Consider the following 25,144-nt stretch of genomic DNA (forward strand, 5'->3'; position numbering starts at 1 on the left):
TCCAGATGGAGCCCAGTTACTAAAATTGAGTTTATTAAATGATGCACGTTCAGTATTTTTAGTTACCATGGAAACCATTTGCAGAACAGGGTCTTGTCATATAATCCTATTAGAGGTGGTAGTTTTAAGGCTTTAGGGACTTAATTTGGTAAATTTGTGCTTAATTGGAAGTGTCCTCCATAATTAACGTTTTAGCAGGGAATAAATTACTTTTGGAAAGTGATAAAATTTTGTATTATATTGTACAGTGCAATGCAATTATCTGGGAAATGCATTGAATTCTGGAGAAAAAGCAACATAATTTTAGCTGTACGTTAGTTTCAGAAGTTGTGCTAGGAACATACTTGTTTAATTTAATAAAAATTACTCAGTTTGAACATTAATATATCAGTTTTTATTCTCTTTCTGTCAACTTTGAAGTTTAGATCTTTCCCCCACATCCTGCCCCACCCATAATTTGAACTGAGATAACAAGGCAGAATGTACATGTCCATCTTTTGAAGATGATCACTCTTCCCACCAAAACACCACTTTCCATTGTTTATAATGTGCAGAAAGGAAGTTGAGATGAGGGATGCACTCAGAAGGAAGTTCCAGTAATACTGGTATCAGCTGGATTTGGTTCTGAATGAGGAAATGAAAATCAGTTCTAAACTGGTGTTCTAGTAATACTGGTGGTGGTGCCAGTGATGCTGGAAAGGGCCAGTTGGAACTGCCTGATTCTTGTGGTATTCCCAGTATTGGTCCAAACTGATTATTTTTCCACTTTATTCGGTGGCCTTTATTTCTGGTTCACTCAAATAAATGAATAAGCAATGAAAACATTACATTTATTGCTGGTGAAGGCTCAAGTGAGCATCAACTGATGTCAAAAACTGGAAGGATGCATAGAAACATAGAAACTAGGAGCAGGAGTAGGTCATTCGGCTCTTCGAGCCTGCTCTGCCATTCATTATGATCATGGCTGATCATCCAACTCAATAGCCTGCTCTGCTTTCTCCCCATACCCTTTGATCCCTTTCGCCCCAAGAGCTTTATCTAACTCCTTCTTGAAAGCATACAATGTTTTGGTCTCAACTACTTTCTGTGATAACGAGTTCCACGGGCTCACCACTCTCTGGGTGAAGAAATTTCTCCTTATCTCAGTCCTAAATGGTCTACCCCCTATCCTTCCTGCATCTACCCTGTCTAGTCATGTTAGAATTTTAAGTTTTTTTTCTCCACCAACTGTCATGGTGGGATTTGAACCCATGTCCCCCAGCCATTAGGCTTACTAGCCCAGTGACATTACCACTACGTCACCACCATCTTCCCTTCCCAGTGTCCATTTGTGTGGATGAAAGCGCTCAAGATTAATAACTGTGGTTCTGAAGATTTGGAGGACATATCGGACAAAACACTCAAACGTTTGCTTGAAAGCTGTCCAAATTTTATTGTGAAAAAATGGCAACCATGCACAATTGAAATACAGAATTGACCCCAGACAGAGAAACTCAGGATAAAGGCTTCAGTAAAACTACACCTGTTTTATTGCTGGAAAAAAGGAGCAAACACCACTAACTGCACATTATCACTGTACTGTTGATTGATTTTGGGCCGATTTTGATTTTCTTTTAAGATCCATGATCTTCTCCATGATATCATTGTTCAGCCTGCCTAGCAACTTCAAGATAGAGAGTATGCATAAATGGGTCTTTTTCTGACTGGCAAGATGTGATGAGTGGAGTCCATAGGGGTCTGTACTGAGGTCTCAACTTTTTACAGTTTATATCAATGACTTCGATGAGGGAAGTGAAGGCATGGGAGCTAAATTTTCAGATGACACAAAGATAAGTAGGAAAGTATATTGTCAAGAGGACATAAGGAGGTTGCAGATGGATATAGATAGGTTGAGTGGATGGGCAAAAATCTGGCAGATGGAGTATAATATAGGAAAATATGAAGTTGTTCTCTTTGGTAGGAAGATTAAAAAAGCAGTATTATTTAAACAGAGAACGGTTGCAGAATTCCGAGGTGCAGAAGGATCGAGATGTTCTAGTGCATGAGTTACAAGAAGTTATTATACAGGTGCAGCAGGTAATTAAGAAGGCTAATGGAATGCTATCCTTCATTGTGAGAGGAATTGAGCATAATAGTAAGGATGTTATACTTCAGTTATACAGGGCATTGGTAAGAACGTATCTCGAATATTGTGTGCAGTTTTGGTCTCCTTATTTAAGGAAGGATGTAAATGTGTTGGAGGCGGTTCAGAGGAGTTTACTAGATTGATAGCTGGAATGAGCGGGTTGTCTTATGAGGAAAGTTTAGAAATACTGGGCTTGTTTCCACTGGAGTTTAGAAGAGTGAAGGGTTACTTGATTGAAGCATTTAAGATTTTCAACAGTATTGAAAGGATGCTTCCTCTTGTGGGTAAGTCCAGAACTAGGGGGCACTGTTATAAAATTACTGGTTGCCCTTTTAGGATAGAGATGAGGAGAATTCTTCCTCTCTGAGAGTTGTGCCTCTTTGGAACTCTCTGCCTCCTAAGGCAGTGGAGGTGGGGTCATTGAATGTTTTAAAGGCGGAGGTAGATGGGAATGTGGAATTTGAAACACAAACAGATCAGCCATGATTTTGTTGAATGGCAGAGCAGGCTCGAGGGGCTGAATGGCCTACCTCTCCTATTTCCTATGTTCATATGTTCGTAAACCTCCTCCTTGCCCAATCTCTTTGCCTTCAAGTGATGGGTGAAACATGCTGCAGATGGGGAGGGAAGAGGAAAAACATGAGCATCGACTCATTGAAACCACTAAAGTCACAACTGTAGTCACAATTGAGTTAGCAGCGACATATATCAAAGGGAGAGACATTAAAACAGAAATAGAAACATGGACATCTACAATGAATGCAATCTAAAAAAAATAGTGCTATGTCTAACAACGATCATCTTCCAACGATCTGGATGAGAGCAGGGTTTTTGTTGTGTCATGTGTGCAAACATCAGGATTAGGACACGGAATACTTTTCCTGAAGAAATATTTGAAAACACCAAAACGCACCATTGAAAGGCAATGATCTTATAAATCCCGCTGGAAAGATTGTCAAATAAAATGAAATAAAAGCCCTGGTTGCCTTAAAGTTTAGACATGGAGTTTGAATAGATGTTTGAAAATATTTGATCTACTATCACCCAAATTTAAGCTGGATAAATGGAGCTGATCATGTCGAAGAAGAAATTGCATTTATACATCACCTTCTATGACCTCAGGATCTCCTAAAGCACTTTACAGCCAGTGAAGGACTTCTGAAGAGTAATTACGACTGTGATGTAAGAAACAAGCCAGCCAACTTGCGCACAGCCAAGTCCCACAAAGGGCAAAGCGATAATGATCATTTGAGGAATAAATATTGACTAGGGCACTGGATGAACTCACCTGTTCTTCTTTGAAATAATGTAATGGGATCTTTTATGTCAACCAAAGAGCCTTTAATGTTTCATCTGAAAGACACTGCCTCTGACAATGCATCACTTGCTCAGTATTATAATGAAGTGTCAGTCTAGACTTTATGTTTAAGGTTATGGAGTTGGCGGTGAACCCACAATCATGAGAGGTGAGAGTGCTACCTACAGAACCGCAGTTGCCACATCACGTTACATGAATTTTATGTAATCAGATGATGCAGAATAATTGATTACTATTTTGCAGTTTTTTTTAAACTTAAGTTTTGCAGGCTTTCTTTCACGCATAGCACTCCATATTCCACCTCATAACATGCACCAGGACCACTTCATAACTTCCCTTTGCAAATAAATAATCATCTAATTCCCACTTGAATTCTGTTTATTATTTTATTTGTCATCAGTAAACCAATGTCCAAAATCACACTTTTTTGATAGTTTCAAATGCATTTGACTGTGGAGGAAATTAAATTGAATAAAATGATTCAGAACATGCTGTACTGTACTTGAGCTACAAGACTGCAAAGGAACCTAAGTAGAAATGAGAAGAAGGTTAACCTCTTTTGTTTAAGAAGTTCTGATTTTGAAAAAAATGGCGCTATTCATTTTTTGTATAATCATGCTTTAAAATATTAACTGGATTATTCTTCGCAAAATGCACTCCAAGTGTGGATAAAGTTAAACTACTGTGACTTGGGGTTTCGTGAAACTCATACATTCAAAAAAAAACCTTCTACAACCACCCCCTGCCCCCAAAGCCTTACCCTGGCTGTATAACACTCTTGCCAGCACTTTTCTTTAACAAGTTAAACCTCTGTGCTTGAGTAACTCAAATTATATTGGCTCATTTAAGGGAAATGTCTTGCCTCTGCTTGCCATCTCTGCAGACAGGTTTCTCTGGCTGAGGTCAGGAACTCAGCTAATAGACCATTTCAGCCAAGAACTTGTGTTTGAGAGACAAAAAAATACGGATTTTCTCTTTTGAAAAAGTAGCAACCCATTTTTGCCCCAAACAATGAGTCTCACTTAACTCAGGGATTCACAGTACATTAACTTTTTTCCACCTCATTATTTCTTCCATTGAAAGCAATGGGAGGTCATGATCTAAGTTTTAGATGCTGCAAGACATAGATGAAGTTGATGTAAGCAGTCTACTCGACTTGGCCTGTGTCAATAGAGGAAACGGGATTTAAATTAACAGGTTTCAAACAAGACCAGAGATCAGAAAAATGACCTAAAGTTAGGTGGGACAGAAAGTATGGGGATAGGAAGTTGCAAGGGATATTGACAGTTCAAGTGAGTAGGAAAGATCGCATCCAAAATGGAGTTCATGATGAACAAGTGTGAGGTCATCCACTTAGAGCCCAAGAAAGATAAGCCAGAGTACTTTCTAAATGTGAGAAATTAAGAAATATAGATGAACAAAGACTTGCAAGTGCAATTTCACAAATCAAAGCTTGTAGACTGGTATAAAAAGCAATCAAAAAGGCTAATGGAATGTTTGTCTTCATCTCCAGGGGTTTTGAATACAAAATAGAATGAAGTTGCACTTCAGTTGTAGAGCATTTGTCAGACTCCATTTGGAGTATTGAGTTCAATTCTGGGCACTACACCTCAGGAAGGATATACTGACCTTGGAAGTCGTGCAGAGCAGATTAACCAGACAAATACCATGGCCTGGGAAGTTACATTGTGAGGACAAATTGCATAAACTTGGCTTGTATTCCCTTGTGTGTAAAAGATTCATAAGTGATCTGATTGAGGTATTTAAAATGTGAAAAGGATTGAAGAGTGTAGTGATGGAGAAATTATTTCCTCTGGTGAGAAAATCAAAAACAATGATACGTAACTTTAATATTAGAGCCTGATGATTCAGTAGTGAAGTTAAAGCATTTTTATCAGAAGAGGCAAGAACACTGTAATACTGTTTCCCAAAAGGCTATGGATGTGAGACAATTGGTGCATACAAGAACGAGACAGGTAGAGTTTGTTAGGCAAGTGTCCCGTCCAGAAGACAGGAAGGAAAATATATACTTACATCAACCTAGATGCTTGATAAAATTATTTTATTTTTAAAATGGGCTGACAAGCTATGACTCAGGCGAGAGGAATTTCTAACCTTCAGAAACAAGCAGGGACCTCATTACCTTTAAAGAGGCGCTAATGCCCCCGTAACTGCAGAAAATCAAATACCTGAGAATTGCACTAACACCTTTTATTTTTCTAAGGCAGAGCTATGGCAACGGAGATGGTGGGTGGAATTTTCCATTTATGAGACGAAGTGTGGTGGTGGGCAGATTCGGCAGCGCCCACCCCTTTGGCTGGAATTGCGTGAACTTGTGCCTGATTCTGCATTTGAAAGCTTATGAATTATGCACAGGCGAGTATTGGGCCGAAACATCTGGCAGGTCAGGAGCTGATTCATCTGTCCACCGTCAGCAGGCAGGGTTAAGGTCTGGGCATCACGTTTAAATGCCAGTCCAACACTTACATCTCACTCTCTCCAGCCTACTTGTCTTCAGGACATGTGTAGAGATGTCTTCCAGCCACAAGATGGCATCCCAAAAGCCTCAAAAAGAAGGCAGCACCTGCCTTCATCCACCAGGCCATCCAGGCATTGATCAGAGGAGTGGAGGCGCACAGGCATTTCTGTAGCCCAGGCATCATTCCAAGAAGCACAGCAGTCTCACGCCTCTGGCCTAGGAGATTGCTGCAGAATAGGTGAGTGCAGCTGGCAACTGCATCTGAAATGCCATCCAGCGCAGGAAGAGGGTGAATGATCTCATCTGCTCCGCCAGGGTAAGTCATCCTTCAACTCCCTCCAATATCAAGCTCTCATCATGCACTCAAATGGTGGATGTACTCTACTTAAATTTCTAGAAGGCATTTGATAAAGTGCCACATCAAAGGTTATTGTGGGAAATAAAAGATCATGGTATAGCGGGTAACATGGGGGCATGGATAGAAGATTGGCTAGCTAACAGGAAACAGAGAATTGGCATAAATGTTCTTTTTCTGGTTGGCAGGATCTGATGAGTGGTGTTCCACAGGGATCAGTGCTGGGGCCTCAGCTTTTTACAATTTATATAAATGACTTGGATGAAGGGACTGAAAGAATTGTTGCTAAATTTGCTGATAACACAAAGATAGGTAGGAAAGTAAATTGTGAAAAGGGCGTAAAGAGGCTACAAAGGGACATAGATAGGTTAAGTGAGTGGGCAAAGATCTGGCAGATGGAGTAAAATGTGGGCAAATGTGAAGTTGTCCTCTTTGACAGAAAGAACAAAAAAGAAGCTTAGTATCTAAATGGTGAGAGATTTCTGAGCTCTGAGACTCGGAGGGACCTGGATGTCCTAGTGCATGAATCACAAAAAGTTACTTTGCAGGTGCAGCAAGTAATTAGGAAAGCTAATAGAATTTTCTTGTTTATTGCAAGGGAAATTGAATGCAAAAGTAGGGAGGTTAGGCTTCAGTTGTGCAGGGCACTGGTGAGACCACGTCTGGATTATTCTGTACAGTGCTGGTCCCCTTTATTTAAGGAAACATGAAATGCATTAGAAGCAGTTCAGAGAAGGTTTACTGGACCAATACCAGAAATGGGCAGGTTATCTTATGAGGAAAGATTGGACAGGTAAGGTTTGTACCTGCTGAAATTTAGAAGAGTAACAGGCGACTTGTTTGAAACCTTCGAGATCCAAGATCGCCAAGGGAATGCTGGCAACCACCATGGAGACCTTAGTCCAGCAGGTGTTGCCGGATTTGCACTCAGCCCTGCACTCCAAGGCTACACACCCTGGTAGGCACTGTCAAGGTGTAGGCAACTTGGGGATGAGGCACTTTGACTTCCCTCTTCGTGCACCATCTTTTGCAGGAGTCAGGGCGGTGCTCTCGGGGCCCCCACAGGGGGGATAAGCGGGCCTCCTCTCAGGTCGCTCCAAGGGTGTGCAGCTGTTCACAGTCCCCTCTGCCTGTGACCCCATCCACTCAAGCTGCTCAGGCCGCTGAGAGCGCTTGTGCCCCTGAGCAGGAGACCCTTATCAGGCCGGGGCCTCCAGGCTTTGGGCCACCAGAGGCTGTCTGCCAAGGTCAACACAGACATCAGGACTTAGCAATCAGCAGGCTGCCTTCACCTCTGCTGCAGATGTCAGGGCTGCTCCTAGTCATAGTGGTAGGGATAGGAAAGTTAAGAAATGTTGTTGTCACTTTTGGGTCACAAGTGCTCTATAACTGTAAAGAAGTTGCACTTTTGTGAAAACATTTGATGATTATGTGAATGTTTTGGTCGACTGAAGGTGTTGTAAATGTGAGGATTGGAATCCTCTTATGTCGAGGTTATCCTTCCTCCCACTCAGTGATAATGTCCCACTGTGAGATTAACATTTGTATGATGTCACCCTCAATTGGACTAGTCTCAGCACCCTTGTGTGATGTCAGGGAGATGTGTTTAAATCTTTATTTGAAGTGTGTGATGTAAGCATTTCTCACCCTTCTTCCTCAAGGAATGCTCTTGAGTGAGGGCAGCTTAGCAGCACTGATATTCTAGCAGCATTTGTGACTTCTCAGCAGTAGTGGAAGAAGAAAAGACTCGCACGGGAGGTGGAGATCCCTAGGCATGTCCACATCTCAGTTGCAGCAGTGTTTGCATCATTATAGCCTTCTCTTACATCACTCTTGTTCTTCCACCAAAGCAGATATCATGGCCTGACGATTCACGAGGTCAGAATGCACAAGTATGAATGCAGGACTTGTTCTCGCTGAAAGTGGTTGGACATCCTCTGAGATGAAATGGAATGGCATTGAGAGCTGAGAGATATGTGGCCAAATGCCCTCACTTAACTTTACTCTTCCTGGAATCTGTCAGCAATTAAAGTACCATGGGCCTGTCTCCCTCGCCTTCCTTCCTTGGTGGTGTGATTGCACTCATACTGACGCTCAGCAGCCTCCTGAGGTTCTTGGGAGTCCAGATCTTCATCCTCCAATGAGCTCTCAACCTCCTCCGGTTTACCCTCTGGCAGGGGTCCACCTCTTGTCATTGCCAGATTGTGAAGGAGACAACAACTGTGATGATGCGGGAAACTTTAACCAAAGTGTATTGTAGTGAGCCACCTGAGTGGTTTAAACATCTGAAATGCATCTTCCGAAGCCCTCTGATCTGCTCTATAAGGGACAGTGTGGAGCTGTAAGCCATATTGTACCTCTCCTCAGAACGACTCACCGGTGTCATCAGCTAGCGTTTCAGTGGGCACCCCTTATCCCCAAGCGGCCATCCCTGTAGATGTAATGGGCCCTCCGAACTCTCAGGCATCTGCGAGTGACTCAGGATGTGGGAGTCACGGCAACTCCCAGGGTACCATAAGACCATAAGACGTAGAAGCAGAAGTAGGCCATTCAGCCCATTGAGTCTGCTCAGCCATTCAATGGGATCATGGCTGATCTGACAATCCTCAACTCCACTTTCCTGCCTTTTCCCCACAACCCTTCATTCTCTTCCTGATTAAAAATCTGTCTATCTCAGCCTTGAAAATACTTAATGACCCAGCCGCTATAGCCCTCTGTGGTAAAGAATTCCTCTGAGAAGAAATTCCTCCTCAGTTCTGTCTTAAATGGGCACCCCCTTTCTCTGAGATGATGCCCTCTGGTCCTAGACCCTCCCACAAGGGGAAACAACCTCTCAGCATCTACCCTGTCAAGCCCCCTAAGAATCTTATATGTTTCAATAAGGTCGCCTCTCATTCTTCTAAACTCCAGTGAGTACAGGCTCAACCCACTCAACCTCTCCTCATAAGAAAACCCTTCCATCCCTGGGATCAACCTAGTGAACCTTCTCTAGACTGCCTCCAATACCAGTATATTTTTCCTGTTCACGGTATTCTAGGTGTCGCCTAACTGGTGCCTTGTATAGTTTTATCAAGACTTCCCTATTCTTATACTCCATTCCCTTTGAAATAAAGGCCAGCATTCCATTTGCCTTCCCTATTACCTGCTGAACTTGTATGCTAGCTTTTTGGGATTTATGCACAAGGACCCCCAAATCTCTCTGTGCTGCTCAATCTTTCTCCATTTAAATAATATTTAGCTTCTCTATTCTTTCTGCCAAAGTGCATAACCTCACACTTTCCCACATTATGTTCCATCTGCCACATTTTTGCCCACTCACTTAACCTGTATATATCCCTCTGCAGACTCTTTGTGTCATCCTCACCATTTGCCTTCCCACCAATTTTTGTGTCATCCACAAACTTGGCGATAGTACATTCATTTCCCTCATTCAAGTCAGTAATATATTAGTGAATAATTGTGGTCCCAGCACTGATCCCTGTGGCACTCCATTAGTTACAGGTTGCCCTCCTGAAAATGCCCCCCCCCACCCGTATCCCAACTCTCTGTCTTCTATTAGTTAGCCAGTCCTCTATCCATGCTGATATACTACACCCAACACCATAGGCTCTTATCTTATTAAGTAGCCTTATGTGTGGTACCTTATCAAACGCCTTTTGGAAATCCAAATATATTGCATCTACTGGTTTCCCTTTATCTATCCTTGTTACCTCCTCAAAGAATTCTAATAAATTTGTCACATGATTTCCCCTTCATGAAGCCATATTGACTCTGCTTGATTAGATTATGCATTTCTAAATGCTCTGCTATTACATCCTTTATAATAGACTCCAACATCTTCCCAATGACGGATGTTAAGCTAACTGGCCTATAATTACCTGCTTTTTTGTCTCCCTCCCTTTTTGAATAAGGGTGTTACATAGGCAGTTTTCCAATCCTCTGGGACTGTTCCAGAACCTAAGGACTCTTGGAAGATTACTACCAGTGCATCCACTATCTCTGCAGCTATTTCCTTTAATATCCAAGGATGCAACCCATCAGGTCCGGGTGACTTATCAGCCTTTAGCCCCATTAGCTTCCCTACCATGCACAAATTTGCAGTATGTGCCTCAAATGATCTCACACACCAATTATACATAGGTGGAATGGTAGCTCTTACAGTTCATGAACATTAGGGCCTGCTGCTATGGAGCCCTTGTAGCCACATGGATGCAGTCTATTGCACCCTGCACTCTTGGGAAGTCTGAGTTGGCAACGAAACCGGTGAATCTCGCAACCTGGCTGTCTTCATCCAGAGCAAACCTGACATAATGATGGGCCTTCCTTTAAAGTGCATCTTGAACCTCCTTTACGCATTGATGTATTGTGGACTGAGAGATGCTGCATTGGTCCCCTGTTGATCCCTGAGGCAAAGAAATTGAGTGTTGTGGTCACCTTCAAAGCCACTGGTAGGGGATACCCTCCAACTCCATGTGGCGGCAGGTCTTCATGAAGAATGTGGCATCTGTGATGTACCAGAGCTCGGAACAAGCACAGATGTGCATGGTACTCCCTCTCACCCTTTTGTAAATAGGAGAGTCTTCCACAATAAAGCCTGGGTCTGGCGATTCACCACCATTTTGGGTCTCTACTCCTGACCCTCCTGTTCATGCTTTGGCTCCACTTGACCATCTCCCTCAGGCATGGCCTCCTGCTGGAGCTATGCATGGCGTCATCTTCCCTTCCTTTGCCTCCTCCATAGCATTAGAACCCTGGCAAGGACAACATTGAGCCCTGGATCCATATGTGCTTATGCCTTCTCTCTGAATCCTGGATCTATTTGTGCTTTTGCCTTCTCTCTGAAAGGCAACATTGAAGACAATGATTCATGGACAAGAAAGTGAAGCTCAGAAGATGAAATGTATGGAAACTGTAGAGGTCCATAGATTTTCCTGCCCTATTTGCATTATGGCTGATGCCGCCTTGTCCCTGAGACATTAGTACGCACATCAAAGTGACCAAGATGGCATCGCAGATACGTAACATCTTGAGCCCAGTGTGGGATGCTCAGGTTTAATTGAGATGAATGACCCAACCTAGCTCTGTGCTCCAATTTCTGATGTGGCATATTAATGACCAATCAGTTGCTCATGGTCAATGAGTGGATGCTCTTTGGCTCGTTTGGAATGTCAAATCTGGTGAACACATGACAGGCCTTCATTGATGGAATGCCATAAATGATGCAGCAGTGCCTTTTTTGCTAGTGCCTGCATTCCCAAATTCTAAATTCCCCTGAGTTACTCTTGAGATGCAGCAACTGGGATGTGAAGCCACTGAGTTCTAAGTAGCCCTTTAATAGTGCTAATGAAGCCGTTGGCTTTTAGTGGCCTTCATTGCAAGGAGGTCTTCCTCATTTTCTTCTAAGCAGACTCCTGTTCACTTTTGCGGCAACAAGTACCCCAGAAAGCCCTTACCCCTCACAGCCATTCCACAGCCCTCCCTCTCTTAGTTCCCCTCGTGTTCAACCTTCCCTCACAGCCCTTCCACAGCTTTCCTTCCCCATTGCCCACCTTGTGTTTGTCATCCCCACTCTCGCCGCTCACCCCACCCCACCCCCAGTTGAAGTGCTGGTTTCTGAAAGTGGAGTTCTGCCTGACTACCACTCCTACCTCTCTTTAGCTCCGAAGAAGAGTCATACGGACTTGAAATGTTAACTCTGTTCCTCTGTCCACAGATGCTGCCAGACCTGCTGAGCATTTCCAGCATTTCCTGTTTTTGTACCACTGCACAGTCGTGCCCTTGTGGACAATGGTCTCAGCCATCGGGTGTAGGAGGCCCCTGCACTCCCCAACCCCGGCCGCAGTACTGGTCACTGTCTGAAAGTGGAGGCCTGCATGTGTGCTGCTGCACAATGGTGTCCTTTGGGACAACGTGGGCAAAGATCAGGAGCAGACCAAATCTACAGCCCCAGCAGTATGGCATTTATTTCAACAAGACTGGTACAGCGCTATGGCAGGTTGGCTATGTATGTTGCACTCACCTCAAAGTTACGTTTGAACTGAGGTCCAACTTGTGCACGCCACTCCTTTTCAAAAAGTTTGAGGCCGACATAATCTCCTGCAAGATTGGAAGGTGTGACAAGATTCCATCAAGCAGTTGTTTTAATGAGCATTCTTGACATGTTAATGAATGCTAAAGGCGTTTCTGCCACTAGTCAGTGAGATAACTGATGTGCCATAAACCCACCATTGGGAGAATTGTAAGCTGTTTTACATTGGCAGATTTCTGACTTTTTGCTGGATTTAGTGCTCCTGCCTGCTGCAGGCAGGATGGGAAAATTTCACCCAGTATATCTGCAAGGACAAAAGGGAAACTGACTCCCTTATTGAACCTCTCAAGATTACAGACCTTAAAAAATTCATCCTTTGTCCAACACCCATGAGAAGAAGTGGGATGTATGTCACATCCTCTGAGTCCTCAACATGGACCCCAGACTCCATGAAGTCTCAAGGCATCAGGTCAAACATCGGCAAGGAAATGTTCTGCTGATTACTACCTCCCCAACATCCCCAACAGCTGATGAGTCAGCACTCCTCAATGTTGAACACTGCTTGGAGGAAGCACTGAGGGTGGCAAGGGCGCAGAATGTACTCTGGGTGGGGGGGACTTCAGTGTCCATCACCAAGAGTGGCTTGGTAGCAGCACCACTGACTGAGCTGGTTGAATCCTAAAGGACATAGATGCTAGGCTGATCTGCGGCAGGTGATGAGAGAACAAACAAGAGAGAAAAACATTCTCGATCTCATCCTCACCTATCTGCCTGCTGCAGATGCATCTGTCCATGACCACACAGTCCTTGGAAAGATGAAGTCCTGTCTTCACATTGTGGATACCCTCCATCACGTTGTGTGGCACTAACACCGTGCTAATTGGGATAGATTTCAAACAGATCCAGCAACTCAAGGTTGGGCATTATGAGGTGCTGTGTGCCGTAAAGAGCAGCAGTATTACACAATCGGTAACCTTATGGCCTAGCATAACTCCCACTCTACCCTTACCATCAGGCCAGGAGATCAAACCTGATTCATTGAAGAGTACAGGAGAACATGCCAGGACCAGCACGAGGCCTACCCTAAAAATGAGCTGTCAACCTGTTGAGGTTGCAAAGCAGGATTACTTGCGTGCCAGACGGTGTAGGTTGCAGGTAATAGACAGAGCTAAGTGACCCCACAACCAACAGCACAGATCTACGCTCTGCAGTCCTGAGACATCCAGTTGTGAATGGTGGGGGACAATTAAACAATCACTGGAAGAGGAGGCTCCACAAATATCCCTGTCCTCAATGATGAAGGAGCCCAGCACATCAGTGCAAAAGATAAGGCTGAAGCATTTGCTACGATCTTCAGTTGGAAGTGCCGAGTAGATGATCCCTCTCTGCCTCCTCTGGAGATCCCCAGCATCACAGATGCCAGTGTTCAGTCAATTTGATTCACTCCCTGTGATACCAAGAAACTGCTGAAGGCATTGGATTTGCAAAGGCAATGGGCCCTGACAATATTCTAGCAATAGTACTGAAGACTTGTGCTCCAGAACTTGCCGCACCCCTAAGATGTTCCACTATAACTATGTTGGCATCTACCCGGCAATGTGGAAAATTGCCCAGATATTTGCTATCCACAAAAACTGGACAAATTCAATCTGGCCAATTACTGCCCTTTCGATCATCAGTAAAGTGATGGAAGGGGTCATCAACAATGTTATCAAGTGGCACTTGCTCAGAAATAACCTGCTCACTGGCACTCACTTTGGGTTCCGCCAGGATCACTCAGCTCCTGACCTCATTATGACCTTGGTTCAAACATGGACTAAAGATCTGAACTCCAGAGGTGAGGTGAGAATGATTGCCCTTGACATCAAGGACGCATTTGACTGAGTGTGACATCAAGGAGCCCTAGCAAACCTGGAGTCAATGGGAACCGGGGAAAACTCTCCACTGATTAGAGTCATACCCAGCACAAAGGAAGATGGTTGTGGTTGTTGGAGGTCAATCATCTCAGTTCCCAGATATCACTGCAGGAGTTCGTCAGAGTAGTGTCCTCAGCCCAACCATCTTCAGCTGCTTCATCAATGATCTTCCTTCCATCATAAGCTCAGAAATTGCGAAGTTCACTTATGATTGTACAATGTTCAGCATCATTCACAACTCCTCAGATACTGCAGCAGTCCATGCCCAAATGCAGTAAGACCTGGACAATATCCAGGCTGGGCTGGCAAGTGGCAAATAACATTCACGCCACACAAGTACCAGGTAATAACCATCTCCAACAAGAGAGAATCAAACCATTGCCCCTTGACATTTAATGGCATTGCCATCACTGAATCCCCCACAATCAACATCCTGGGGGTTACCATTGACCAGAAATTGAACTGGAGTAGCCAGTTAAATACTGCAGCTACAAGAACAGATCAGTGGCTCAGAATCCTGCGGTGAGTAACTCACCTCCTGACTCCCCAAAGCCTGTCACCATTTGCAAGGCACAAGTCAGGAGTGTGATGGAATACTCTCCACTTGGCTGGATGAGTGCAGCTTGCACAACACTCAAGAAGCTCGACATCATCCAGTGCAAAGCAGCCTGCTTGATTGGCACCTCATCTACAAACATTCACTCCCTCCACCACCGACACACAATGGGAGCAGTGTGTATCATCGCCAAGATGTACTGCAGGAACTGACCAAGTCTCCTTAGACAGCACCTTCCAAACCCAAAGCTGCTACCATCTAGAAGGACAAGGCAGCAGATGCACGGGCATGCCACCACCTGGAAGCTCCCCTCCAAGCCACACACGTTCCTGATTTGGAATTATATTGTCGTTACTTCGTGGTTGCTGGATCCAAATCCTGGAACTTTCTCCCTAACAGCACTGTTGGTGTACCTACTCTGCATGGACTGCAGTGGTTCAAAATAGCAGCTCATCACCACTTTTTCAAGGGCAATTGGAGATGGACAATAAATGCTGGCCTAGTTAGTGACACCCACATTCCGTGAATGAATAAAAAAAAGCCTTCCAAGCTGCTAGAACCTGTAATATTCCTGTGTAGAATGGAACCCAGGCAGTCTTCCATTTTACCACCTACCAGGTACCAACAGAAAGTGCTCTGTCCAGGTCAATTGCCTGGCTTTCCACTACATTGCATACTCTTGTATCTGTACCTATAAGACTCATTTATTTCTGCATGTGTGCAACTCCTTCCATTGGGGGAGTCATCACTTCTGGGAAAACAGATCACTCTGTAATAGTTTTAGCCTGTTAACCTCTGACAGAATACCCCACTGGACTTTTGATTCTAGACTCTGGACTTAACGTGAAATAACTCTTATTTTTACTGTTTTCTTGCCCAGTACCCCTTTCTTTCCCTTATCCTTCTTTTAAGGTATGAGTGCAAAGAGGGGCAGACATCACAAAACCCCTTACCCCATTTTGTGTGTGTGTAAAATAATCCAACCCTCTTGTTTTACCTTACCTTGAGTTTGCAGTGGAGTTATCAAAAAGGATTGGATCACTCCAATTGGAAAGTTGGGGATAATACTTCTAAATGGGGAAATCAGAAATCAAAAACACTTTTGTGTTTACGGATGGGTAGTGAGAGGACAAATCAGGGCTGTTTTAATTAATCCCCCTCCTGTCTTTAACATAAGCATATCATGGAATATGAAGCAAAGGTGGATGAAGGAGGTTGAGGTGCAAATCAGCCACAACCTATTTGAATTGTAGAACAGGTCTGATGGGCTGAATGGCTGTTGTTCCTCTGCAATTTATTTTCCTTGTCATGGATCTATGGAATAGAGTCTTAGCTAATAGAGCTGAAGCTATACCAATTAATTCTTTTGAGAGAGAGCTACATGATGATCTGTGTTTGTGCTCAGGATTGTTACCAGAAGACGAGAGAAGATTGACACCATTCTAGGCACTTTGTTTGAAAAACACTTTTCCCATTTTATTCAAGATTCTCCCTCACCCACCCTCCTTCCATCTGTTTAATCCCCACCGCCCTCCCATCCCCCGACCCACCCCATGGATTATTGGTGAATTGTGGCTGTAACAATTGTGGCCTACAGGAGTATGACAATTCAGCACATTTAGTTCAGAAGCCCCTTCCCTGTGAGCTCTCCAACCCAGAAGGGTAAGAGTAGCAATGTTATGGGAACACATCATTTACGATCAGCTATCACCTTGACTTGGACAGATTGCTTCTTATCTTTACGGCTAGAAAATTCTGCATTCCCGATCATTAATTATGGGTGCCCCATCTGCCAAGGACTGCAGCAGTTCAGGGAGAAGGCGCACTACCGCCACTGGAGGCCAACTGGAATAGATGACAAATACAGTCTTCCCAGTACCATCCACCACCTGAGAGCAAATATACAAAAATGCAAGCATTTAACTTAACAGGAATTGAAATGATCAAATACTCTGTGGGAGAGTAGTCCAAAGCTTTTGGAACAGAGTTGGTCGGTGGTTGTGCATGTCTGTTATCTAATGCAGATCAGCATTAAATAGTGACTGACAAGAGATGAGTCAGTTGGCTGCAGCCTTTTAGTTCCTTGAGTATTTATTCAGAACTTTGCACCTGGAGATTTATTGACTTGGGTGGAGTTCAGTAGGGTAGATTGCACATGATTTGCAGAAAGAACAGGCTTGATCTATCTCGCAGCTTTTCTCTTTCATATTTTATTGCTGCTTTAAAATCTGGTATAAATAAGTCACTTCCTGTGTATTGCAAAATGGCAACTACTTCAAGTTCTAAACTTCTGTAAGTTGTTTGACTCTGTCAGACCTGATAAGATGTGTAACATATGCACATGATTTTAAGCATATTAGGGAATACTGTGGAGGGCAGTTTTAGTTTTTACGTAGGATACTTCAGAAGTCCAAACTGAGAGTACTTAAGTAATCTGTAATCAATTGTGCATAGTACATGCAGCGAGGTTCTCATTCTTGTATAGTCCTGTTACTGGAAAAGTGGCAAAGCAGACACTGTTTTATGTCAAATGATCAACTCATCATATGGTTTAGCAGATTGCCGGCAGTCAGTCATTAATACTGTGAAGTTTTACTCACACAATATGGTGCGCCCACAAAATGTTTAGACTTCATGTAACACAAATCTATACCAGTAAAATAAACGTGCTGTTATCTCACCAACAGGAAGACATTCTTGTTCTCGACTGTGTGTGTGTTGTACAAAGATTGTACTCTTGGCCTTTTAGTTGTTGCAGCCTAAAATCATTCCAGTGACCAAGAACAGGCTGTTAGGACAAGCAAAGACTTTTGAGAGTTGCCTTTCATTTAGCCTGAAGTAGTGTTTTTTTTTGCATAAATGGCATTTGCATGTATTGTTGTATGAACGAAGTGCATAAAAGGAACACGAGTTCCAAGTTTGACTTTTGAAAAATGAATAGATATGCAAACTCTTATGTGCACACAGAACATGCATATGCTGTATACCTGGCTACCAAACATGCATTAACAAGATTACTGTTCATAGGTTTGCTGGACCTACACAGTTGTTGTTTTCATATATCTCTATATGAAAAAGATGTGGGGTTGTGAAAGGATTCACAGTCTAGCAGGCCACAACATTAACGGCCTTTCACGGCTGTAATCATCCTGTTACTGCTCAATTGGTGGTTAGTCTTATTTGGCAGGAGGTTTTATAGGTTTTCACAAGCCACACTATGAGATGGGGGCTACGGACATGAGTACTCGATTGGCTGTGAGCTCTGAAGAAGAATCAGACGGGTTTGAAACGTTAACCTTGTCTTTCTCTGCACAGATGCTGTCAGAACTGCTGAGTTTTTCCAGCATTTTTTGTAAGAATCTGCACTCCCTGGGATTGCCTGGAGCTGAGTTCTGACTTAAAGACAGGAATGCCACACTAAGGAAAAGTCTTTCTTCATCTTTTCCTCAAAACATATTTGAAGCTGGTGGGTAAATTGAACATTTCAGAAGTGAGATTAATGGATTTCTGTGAGGCAAGGGTATTCAGGGATATAGAATGAAGGAAGGTTAATGGAAGAAAGGTCATCTGTAATCTGATTGAATGGTGGAACAGGCTCCAGGGTCTGAATGAAATGTATTTCCTTGGGAGCCTAATGGGAAATATTTGATGTATTTTAAAACATAATATGTTTCAGGAAGGAAGGAGATCCAGCTGATCCGAAGGAAAACAGAGGGGAGGAACACCAAGAGAGAGAGCTCAGTAACTTGCATCTTTTCCTGAAAGAAAGAAAAGAAGGAAAGACCACCAGACGTGTCTAAGCACTTTACAGCCAATGAAGAGCTTTTTTCAAATGTAGTCATTGTTGTAATCTAGGAAAACAGGCAACCAATTTGTGCACACCAAACTCCTCCAAACAGCAAAGTGTTAATGACCAGGTCATCTGTTTTGCCTGATGTTGATTGAGGGATAAATATTGGACAGGACACCAGGGATAACCCCTCTGCTCTTAAATGAAATACTGCCTTAGGATCTTTTACATACCTGAGCAGGCAGATGGGGCCTCAGTTTGACATGTCACCCAAAAGAAAGCACCTCTGACATTGCAGCACTCCCTCAGTACTGCACTGGAGTGTAAGTGTATATTTCTGCATTCAAGCCCTGGAACGGAACTTGAACTCAGAAACTTGTGACTCAGAAGCAAGAATTGTAGCAACCGATCCATTGCTGACACTAATGCATATTTATAACATGCCTTTTTATATGTTTTTCCTTTGTCACAAGTAGTGTGACAAGTTTTATCACGGAGTATGGACTCATGGTTGTTTTTACACAAGATGTTACAACGAGACAGTTAGTATGTTATATTCTGGGATCTAGGATAAAATTCAGCCTGGACTGATACAATGACAATGTTATGCTCCTAACTGCAGAGATTCTGTGTGACATAAGTTGGACATTCTTGTTCAAATATGAATGTATCTACAGCACAAGTTGCTAATCCATCAGTCAGAGATATTATTAAATGGTTAGTGTGAGAAAATACAATCAATATTACTTCGGGAATTGGGGAATGTTCTTTTGGGTTTAAGGTTAAAAAAGCATTTCTGTATTTTACAAGTTTCTTGGAAGGAGTGTGCACTATCAACTCCAGCCCTAATCCTGATGCTTCAGCAATGCTCCAAAGCAAGCGTGGAGTAATGCATGTGGAAAGTTTGCCTGTACTATTAGACACAACTAATGCAGCACCCCCTTGAATAAATCAGGAGGTGTGTGATGTGTTATTTGCTCAACCTGTAATAAGCCCAAAACAAAAACAAAAATACCTGGAAAAACTCAGCAGGTCTGGCAGCATCTGTGGAGAGGAACACAGTTAACGTTTCGAGTCCAAATGACCCTTCAACAGAACTAAGTAAAAATAGAAGAGAGGTGAAGTATAAGCTGGTTTAAGGGGGGTGGGACAATTAGAGCTGGTAGAGGGCCAGTGATAGGTGGAGATAACCAAAAGATGTCACAGACAAAAGGACAAAGAGGTGTTGAAGGTGGTGATATTATCTAAGGAATGTGCTAATTAAGGGTAGAAAGCAGGACAAGCAAGGTACAGATAGCCCTTGTGGAGCTGGGGTGGGGTGAAGAAATCGAAAAAGGCTAAAAGTAATAAGCCCATCCTGGATTGCTTGACGCTAAATTGGCAGCATATTCAAGTCTCTGGTATTGATCTCTTGCTTTGAGGAGCATCAAAATATATTTTTTTTTACAAGTTAATTTTATCACTACAGGTTGTTTTAAAGAACCATGCATTCTAAGTTGTTTGCATCCTCAAAGGTTTGTAAAAATGCTTGATTCATTTCAAGAGAATGAAATGGTTTTTCACCGACTAAGATGTTGCAGTCATTTGGCCTATTTACTCAGTGTTTCTTTGTAACTTAGATTGAATTGCTGTTGATGATCATGATAGATTAACTGATAATGGGACAATAAAATTATCATAAAGGATGACATCGCAGACTGAGTGGCTGAATGCCTGATCAGGTGGTTACCAGCCGAGCCTTAGGGCAGCACTTAATTGAAATTACTCACCAACAGGGACATGTTTTGTAATTCCACCTTCTTCTGGAAAAATCATGGCTTAAAATTCATGGCTGCTTGACGCATTTTCAGCAATTTTCTTCCACCTAAATCAATGTCTCACTGAACAGTCTTGGTTAAAAAAAAGAAAATATATCTTTCGCGATGCAAACGCAGTTGGACAGTGAATAGAGAAGGGTGAGGTTGATGTGATTGAGAAAGCCTTTGAAAGTTCAAAACTACCAGGAACATGGAGAAGAGAATCAGAGAAAGGAAGAAAGGCACTGATGTTGCACTCACACGCAATGCAGTCCTTGCTTTTCAGCTTGATGTCTTGCCAAATGCAAGATACACATTTTATCACTGGATGAGAGGAAGGAAGAGCTGACATGATCCAATTTGAAACATAGGTCTCTTGACTGTTCCTGAAACCTGATTTAAATGCAAACTCTGCTTTTTTGTTTCTGTTGATTTGAGTTGTCACTGAATTTCAATAGTTTCGGCAAAATTTTGGCTATCAATCATGGTTGGAGACCCAGTTGAACACAGACAGGTAAATGCACAATTTTGTGTGTTTGCAGGCCTCAGTTTAAAATTTCGGATAAAAAAAGCTTAACCAAAGAAGGACCGTTTGTTTTTCCAAAAAATGGAGCGTCTTTTAGATCTTTGCAAACAAAAAAATTGTAAGCTCCTTAATTGCAGGAATATTTTCTTTTGGACAAACAATTAGGCCTTTATCAAATGGAACTTTGCAGAACTTTTTTTTAAAGCATTGTCGGACTGAACCCGGAAGAAAATGAGTTCATCTATGAGAAGACCAGTGTATTTATTTTTCCATATTCTAGGGAATTCAAATGTTGAATTTTGACCTTTACTGGTTGAGAGAAAACAAAATTATGATTCAAGACAACAAGCTGGACTGCAAAATCATAGGCTTTATGTCTAACTGTAGTGTCTACAAATAACTCCTGTGAGTGGTATCGTAAAATAAAAATATCCGAACGCCTGCACCCATTCATTTTATTTGATTTTGGCTGCAAGAAAATAGGATGTGTTGAATTCATATTTAAGAACAAACATCTGCTTAGTAATTTGCCCTCTATCTTAAAATACAACCTGAAGTTTCCTAATAGCTTTCAAAGTCACATGATTGTAATAAGGTGATTGATGTTGTGTTGGTGCAGAGCAATGCTTCTAATTGTGTCCACCATATTTATCTAACAGGACAAGAACTACATCTTGATAATGGTGGATCCTGATGCCCCTAGCAAGAAAAATCCTAAATACCGTTTCTGGAGACATTGGTTGGTGACCAACATCTCTGTAAGTGTGTCTAATCGTAACTTGCGAGCCATGATTAACTTCCTCACGATGCAGCGCTTTAGGTTTTAAAAATTTGCTTTGAGATCTGTTTTTATACTTGTGCTTTAACTAAATTGTTTATAGCATCTTGATGGTTCTATTAATGGAATGCAGTTCTTCCAACCACCAACCACTAATTCTGATCCCAGTGTTGCCCATTATGTATGGTCCACTTAGCTCATGTAAAACAAGTACGATCTCCTTCAATGTTCTTGTTAATGAACCTGATGGAAATTATGGCTGTTAGTATTCTCACAATCAGGTGATACAGCCGACTAAGATGTTTAGATCTGGTCTCTTAGGCAAGGCATCACAACTGTGATTTTAATCCTGGAAGGGGAAGGGCATTAATGTGCTGATACTGGGTTTTGGGTTTTGCATTTGGAGAAACATCCTGCTTTGGCCTGAACGTGAATTCACACCTTTGACCCATGCAGCACGGTTTTATTGATTACCTTTCAATGTATTACACAGCATCATCAGAGTTATTTGGGTGGGTACATTACTGATTTTATTGCAGCTCTGACATTGATTGTAATTGTGATGGCTTCAAGTCATCATTGTTAGGTGCTGTGATAGAGGGGTGGTGTAACAATCACATTTTGTCCAAGGGTGGAGAGTAACCTAGGGATCCTGTAGAATAGACCTGCAGTTCAAAAATAGTTGTTGAGCTGAATCTGTTGGATATTTTCCTCAATTATATGCTTGTTTATTAACTTTAGCCTCTATTCTACACATTTGGCAAATGAACTTGCAGAATATCCTTTCACCTATGGGACCTGGGCACGACAGTGGAATGAAACCCACTCATTCATGCTTGCTTCGCGGGTCTCCTTGAAATAAGCTTCAACAACCCAGTCCCCAGTTAAAATGCATTCCCAACACAAGTTCCCAGAAGTCAGTATGAACTGGCATAATTTGATAATTTTAGATGGTTAATACTGGGTGACAATTGGGAATAAACTCTCACTCTCTGTGCTCTGCAGTACGGGGTTTAGGAATGTAATTGGGTAGACCTGTTCCATGCAAAGCTGTAAATCAAGGTTTCATTCTCCTGTAATGACATCCCTTACCTTCATGAGCATGAAAAATGACAATTCATCAACAGGTAATTTGCAAAAACATTGAGTCAACAGGCTCAAATTTGCACTCCTGGCATCAGCCTTAACTGGCTTGGGAACCTGCAAGTGATTGTGGCGAGACGTCAGGCGTAACCTTCCCTTAAATGTGGCAGATTTACAAGTTGCATTTGGGAGCCCTGTGCAATTAGGGATGGCTGGTTCTAATGCCTGGAGGTCCATTGAGAGGGGAGGAGATGGCGTAGCTCTATTGTCGCTGGACTAGTAATCCAGAGACCCAGGGTAAATGCTCTGGGAATCCGGGTTTGAATCTCGCCACGGCAGATAGTGGAATTTGAATTCAATAAAAATCTGGAATTAAAAGTCTAATGATGACCATGAAACCATTGTCGATTGTTGTAAAAACCCATCTGGTTCACTAATGTCCTTTAGGGAAAGAAATCTGCTGCCCTTACCTGGTCTGGTCTACATGTGACTCCAGACCCACAGCAATGTGGTTAACTCTTAAATGCCCTCTGAAATTACCTAGCAAGCCACTTGGTCATATCAACCTGCTACAAAGTCACAAAAAAGTAATGAAACTAAACAGACCACCCGGCATCGACCTAGGCACCGGAAACGACAATGGCAATCTCAGCTCTGTCGACCCTGCAAAGTCTTCCTCGCTAACATCTGGGGGCGAGTGCCAAAATTGGGAGAGCTGCCTCACAGACTAGTCAAGCAACAGCCTGACATAGTCATTCTCATGGAATCATATCTTACAGATAATGTCCCAGACACCACCATCACCATCCCTGGGTATGTCCTGTCCCACCGGCAGGACAGACGCAGCAGAGGTGGCAGCACAGTGGTATACAGTCGGGAGGGAGTTGCCCTGGGAGTCCTCAGCATGTACTCCAGACCCCATGAAGTCGCATGGCATCTGGTCAAACAGGGACAAGGAAACATCCTGCTGTTTGCCACTACTGCATCCCACCCCCCCGCCCAGCTGATGAATCAGTGCTCCTCTGTGTTGGACATCACTTGGAGGAAGCACTGAGGGTGGCAAGGGTGCAGAATGTTCTCTGGGTAGGGGACTTCAAAGTCCATCACCGAGAGTGGCTCGGTAGCACTACTGCTGACCAAGGTGGCCGAGTCCTAAATGACATAGATGCTAGACTGGGTCTGCAGCAGGTGGTGAGGGAACCAACAAGGGGAAAAACACAATTGACCTCATCCTCACTAACCTACCTGTCGCAGATACATCTGTCCATGACAGTATCGGTAGGAGTGATCACCGCACAGCACAGTCCTTGTGGAGACGAAGTCCCATCTGCACATTGAGGATACCCTCCATCGTGCTGTGTGGCACTACAAATCTAGCAACTCAAGACTGGGCATCCATGAGGCGCTGTGGGCCATCAGCAGCTGCATAACTGTACTCAAATGCAATCTGTAATCTCATGGCCCAGCATATATATCCCCCACTCTACCATTACCATCAAGCCAGAGGTTCAATCCTGGTTCAATGAAGAGTGCAGGAGAACATGCCAGGAGCAGCACCAGGCATACCTAAAAATGAGGTATCAACCTGGTGAAGATATAACACAGGACTCTTTGCGTGCCAAACAGCAAAAGCAGCAAGTGATAGATAGAGCTAAGCAATCCCACAACCAACAGATCAGTACTAAGCTCTGCAGTGCTACACAATGGTGCTGGACAATTTGACAACTCACTGGAGGAGGAGGCTCCACAAATAACCCCATCCTCAATGATGAGAGAGTGCATAGCATCAGTGCAAAAGATAAGGCTGAAGCATTTGCTACAATCTTCAGCCGGAAATGCTGAGTGGATGATCCATCTTGGCCTCCTCCGGAGGTCCCAAGTATCACAGATTCCAGTCTTCAGCCAACTCAATTCACTCCATGTGATATCAAGAAATGGCTGAAGGCACTAAATACTTCAGAGGCTAAGGGGCCCGACAGTATTTTGGCAAAAGTAATGAAGACTTGTGCTCCAGAACTTACTGTGCCCCTAGCTAAGCTGTTCCAGTACAGCTACAACACTGGCATTTACCCAGCTTTGTGGAAAATTGCCATGGTATGTCCTGTATACACAAAGCAGGACAAATCCAACTCGGCCAATTACTCCCCCCCCAACCCCCCCACCACCCCCACCCCCACCCCCATCAGTCTATTCTTGACCATTAGTAAAGTAATGGAAGACATCATCAACAGTGCTTATAAGCGGCACTTGAATAGCAATAACCTGCTCACTGATGCCCAGTTTGGGTTCCGCCAGGGTCACTCAGCTCCTGAACCTATTCCAGCCTTGGTACAAATGTGGACAAAAGAGCTGAACTCTTGAGGTGAGGCGAGAGTGACTGCCCTTGACATCAAG

General features: G+C 43.2%; 1 protein-coding gene across 1 annotated transcript in view; it reads left to right on the forward strand.

Moving 5' to 3' along the window:
• LOC121290046 (phosphatidylethanolamine-binding protein 4) overlaps positions 1–25,144 on the forward strand; it is a 511,444-nt gene that overhangs the window by 178,497 nt on the left and 307,803 nt on the right. The window contains exon 4 of the mRNA XM_041210194.1: positions 21,549–21,647. Within this exon, the coding sequence (XP_041066128.1) occupies positions 21,549–21,647 (99 nt within the window). The remainder of the gene's footprint in view (positions 1–21,548; positions 21,648–25,144) is intronic.

This window comes from Carcharodon carcharias, chromosome 17 (genome assembly GCF_017639515.1).
Source record: "Carcharodon carcharias isolate sCarCar2 chromosome 17, sCarCar2.pri, whole genome shotgun sequence".
NCBI classification, from domain to species: Eukaryota; Metazoa; Chordata; class Chondrichthyes; order Lamniformes; family Lamnidae; genus Carcharodon; species Carcharodon carcharias.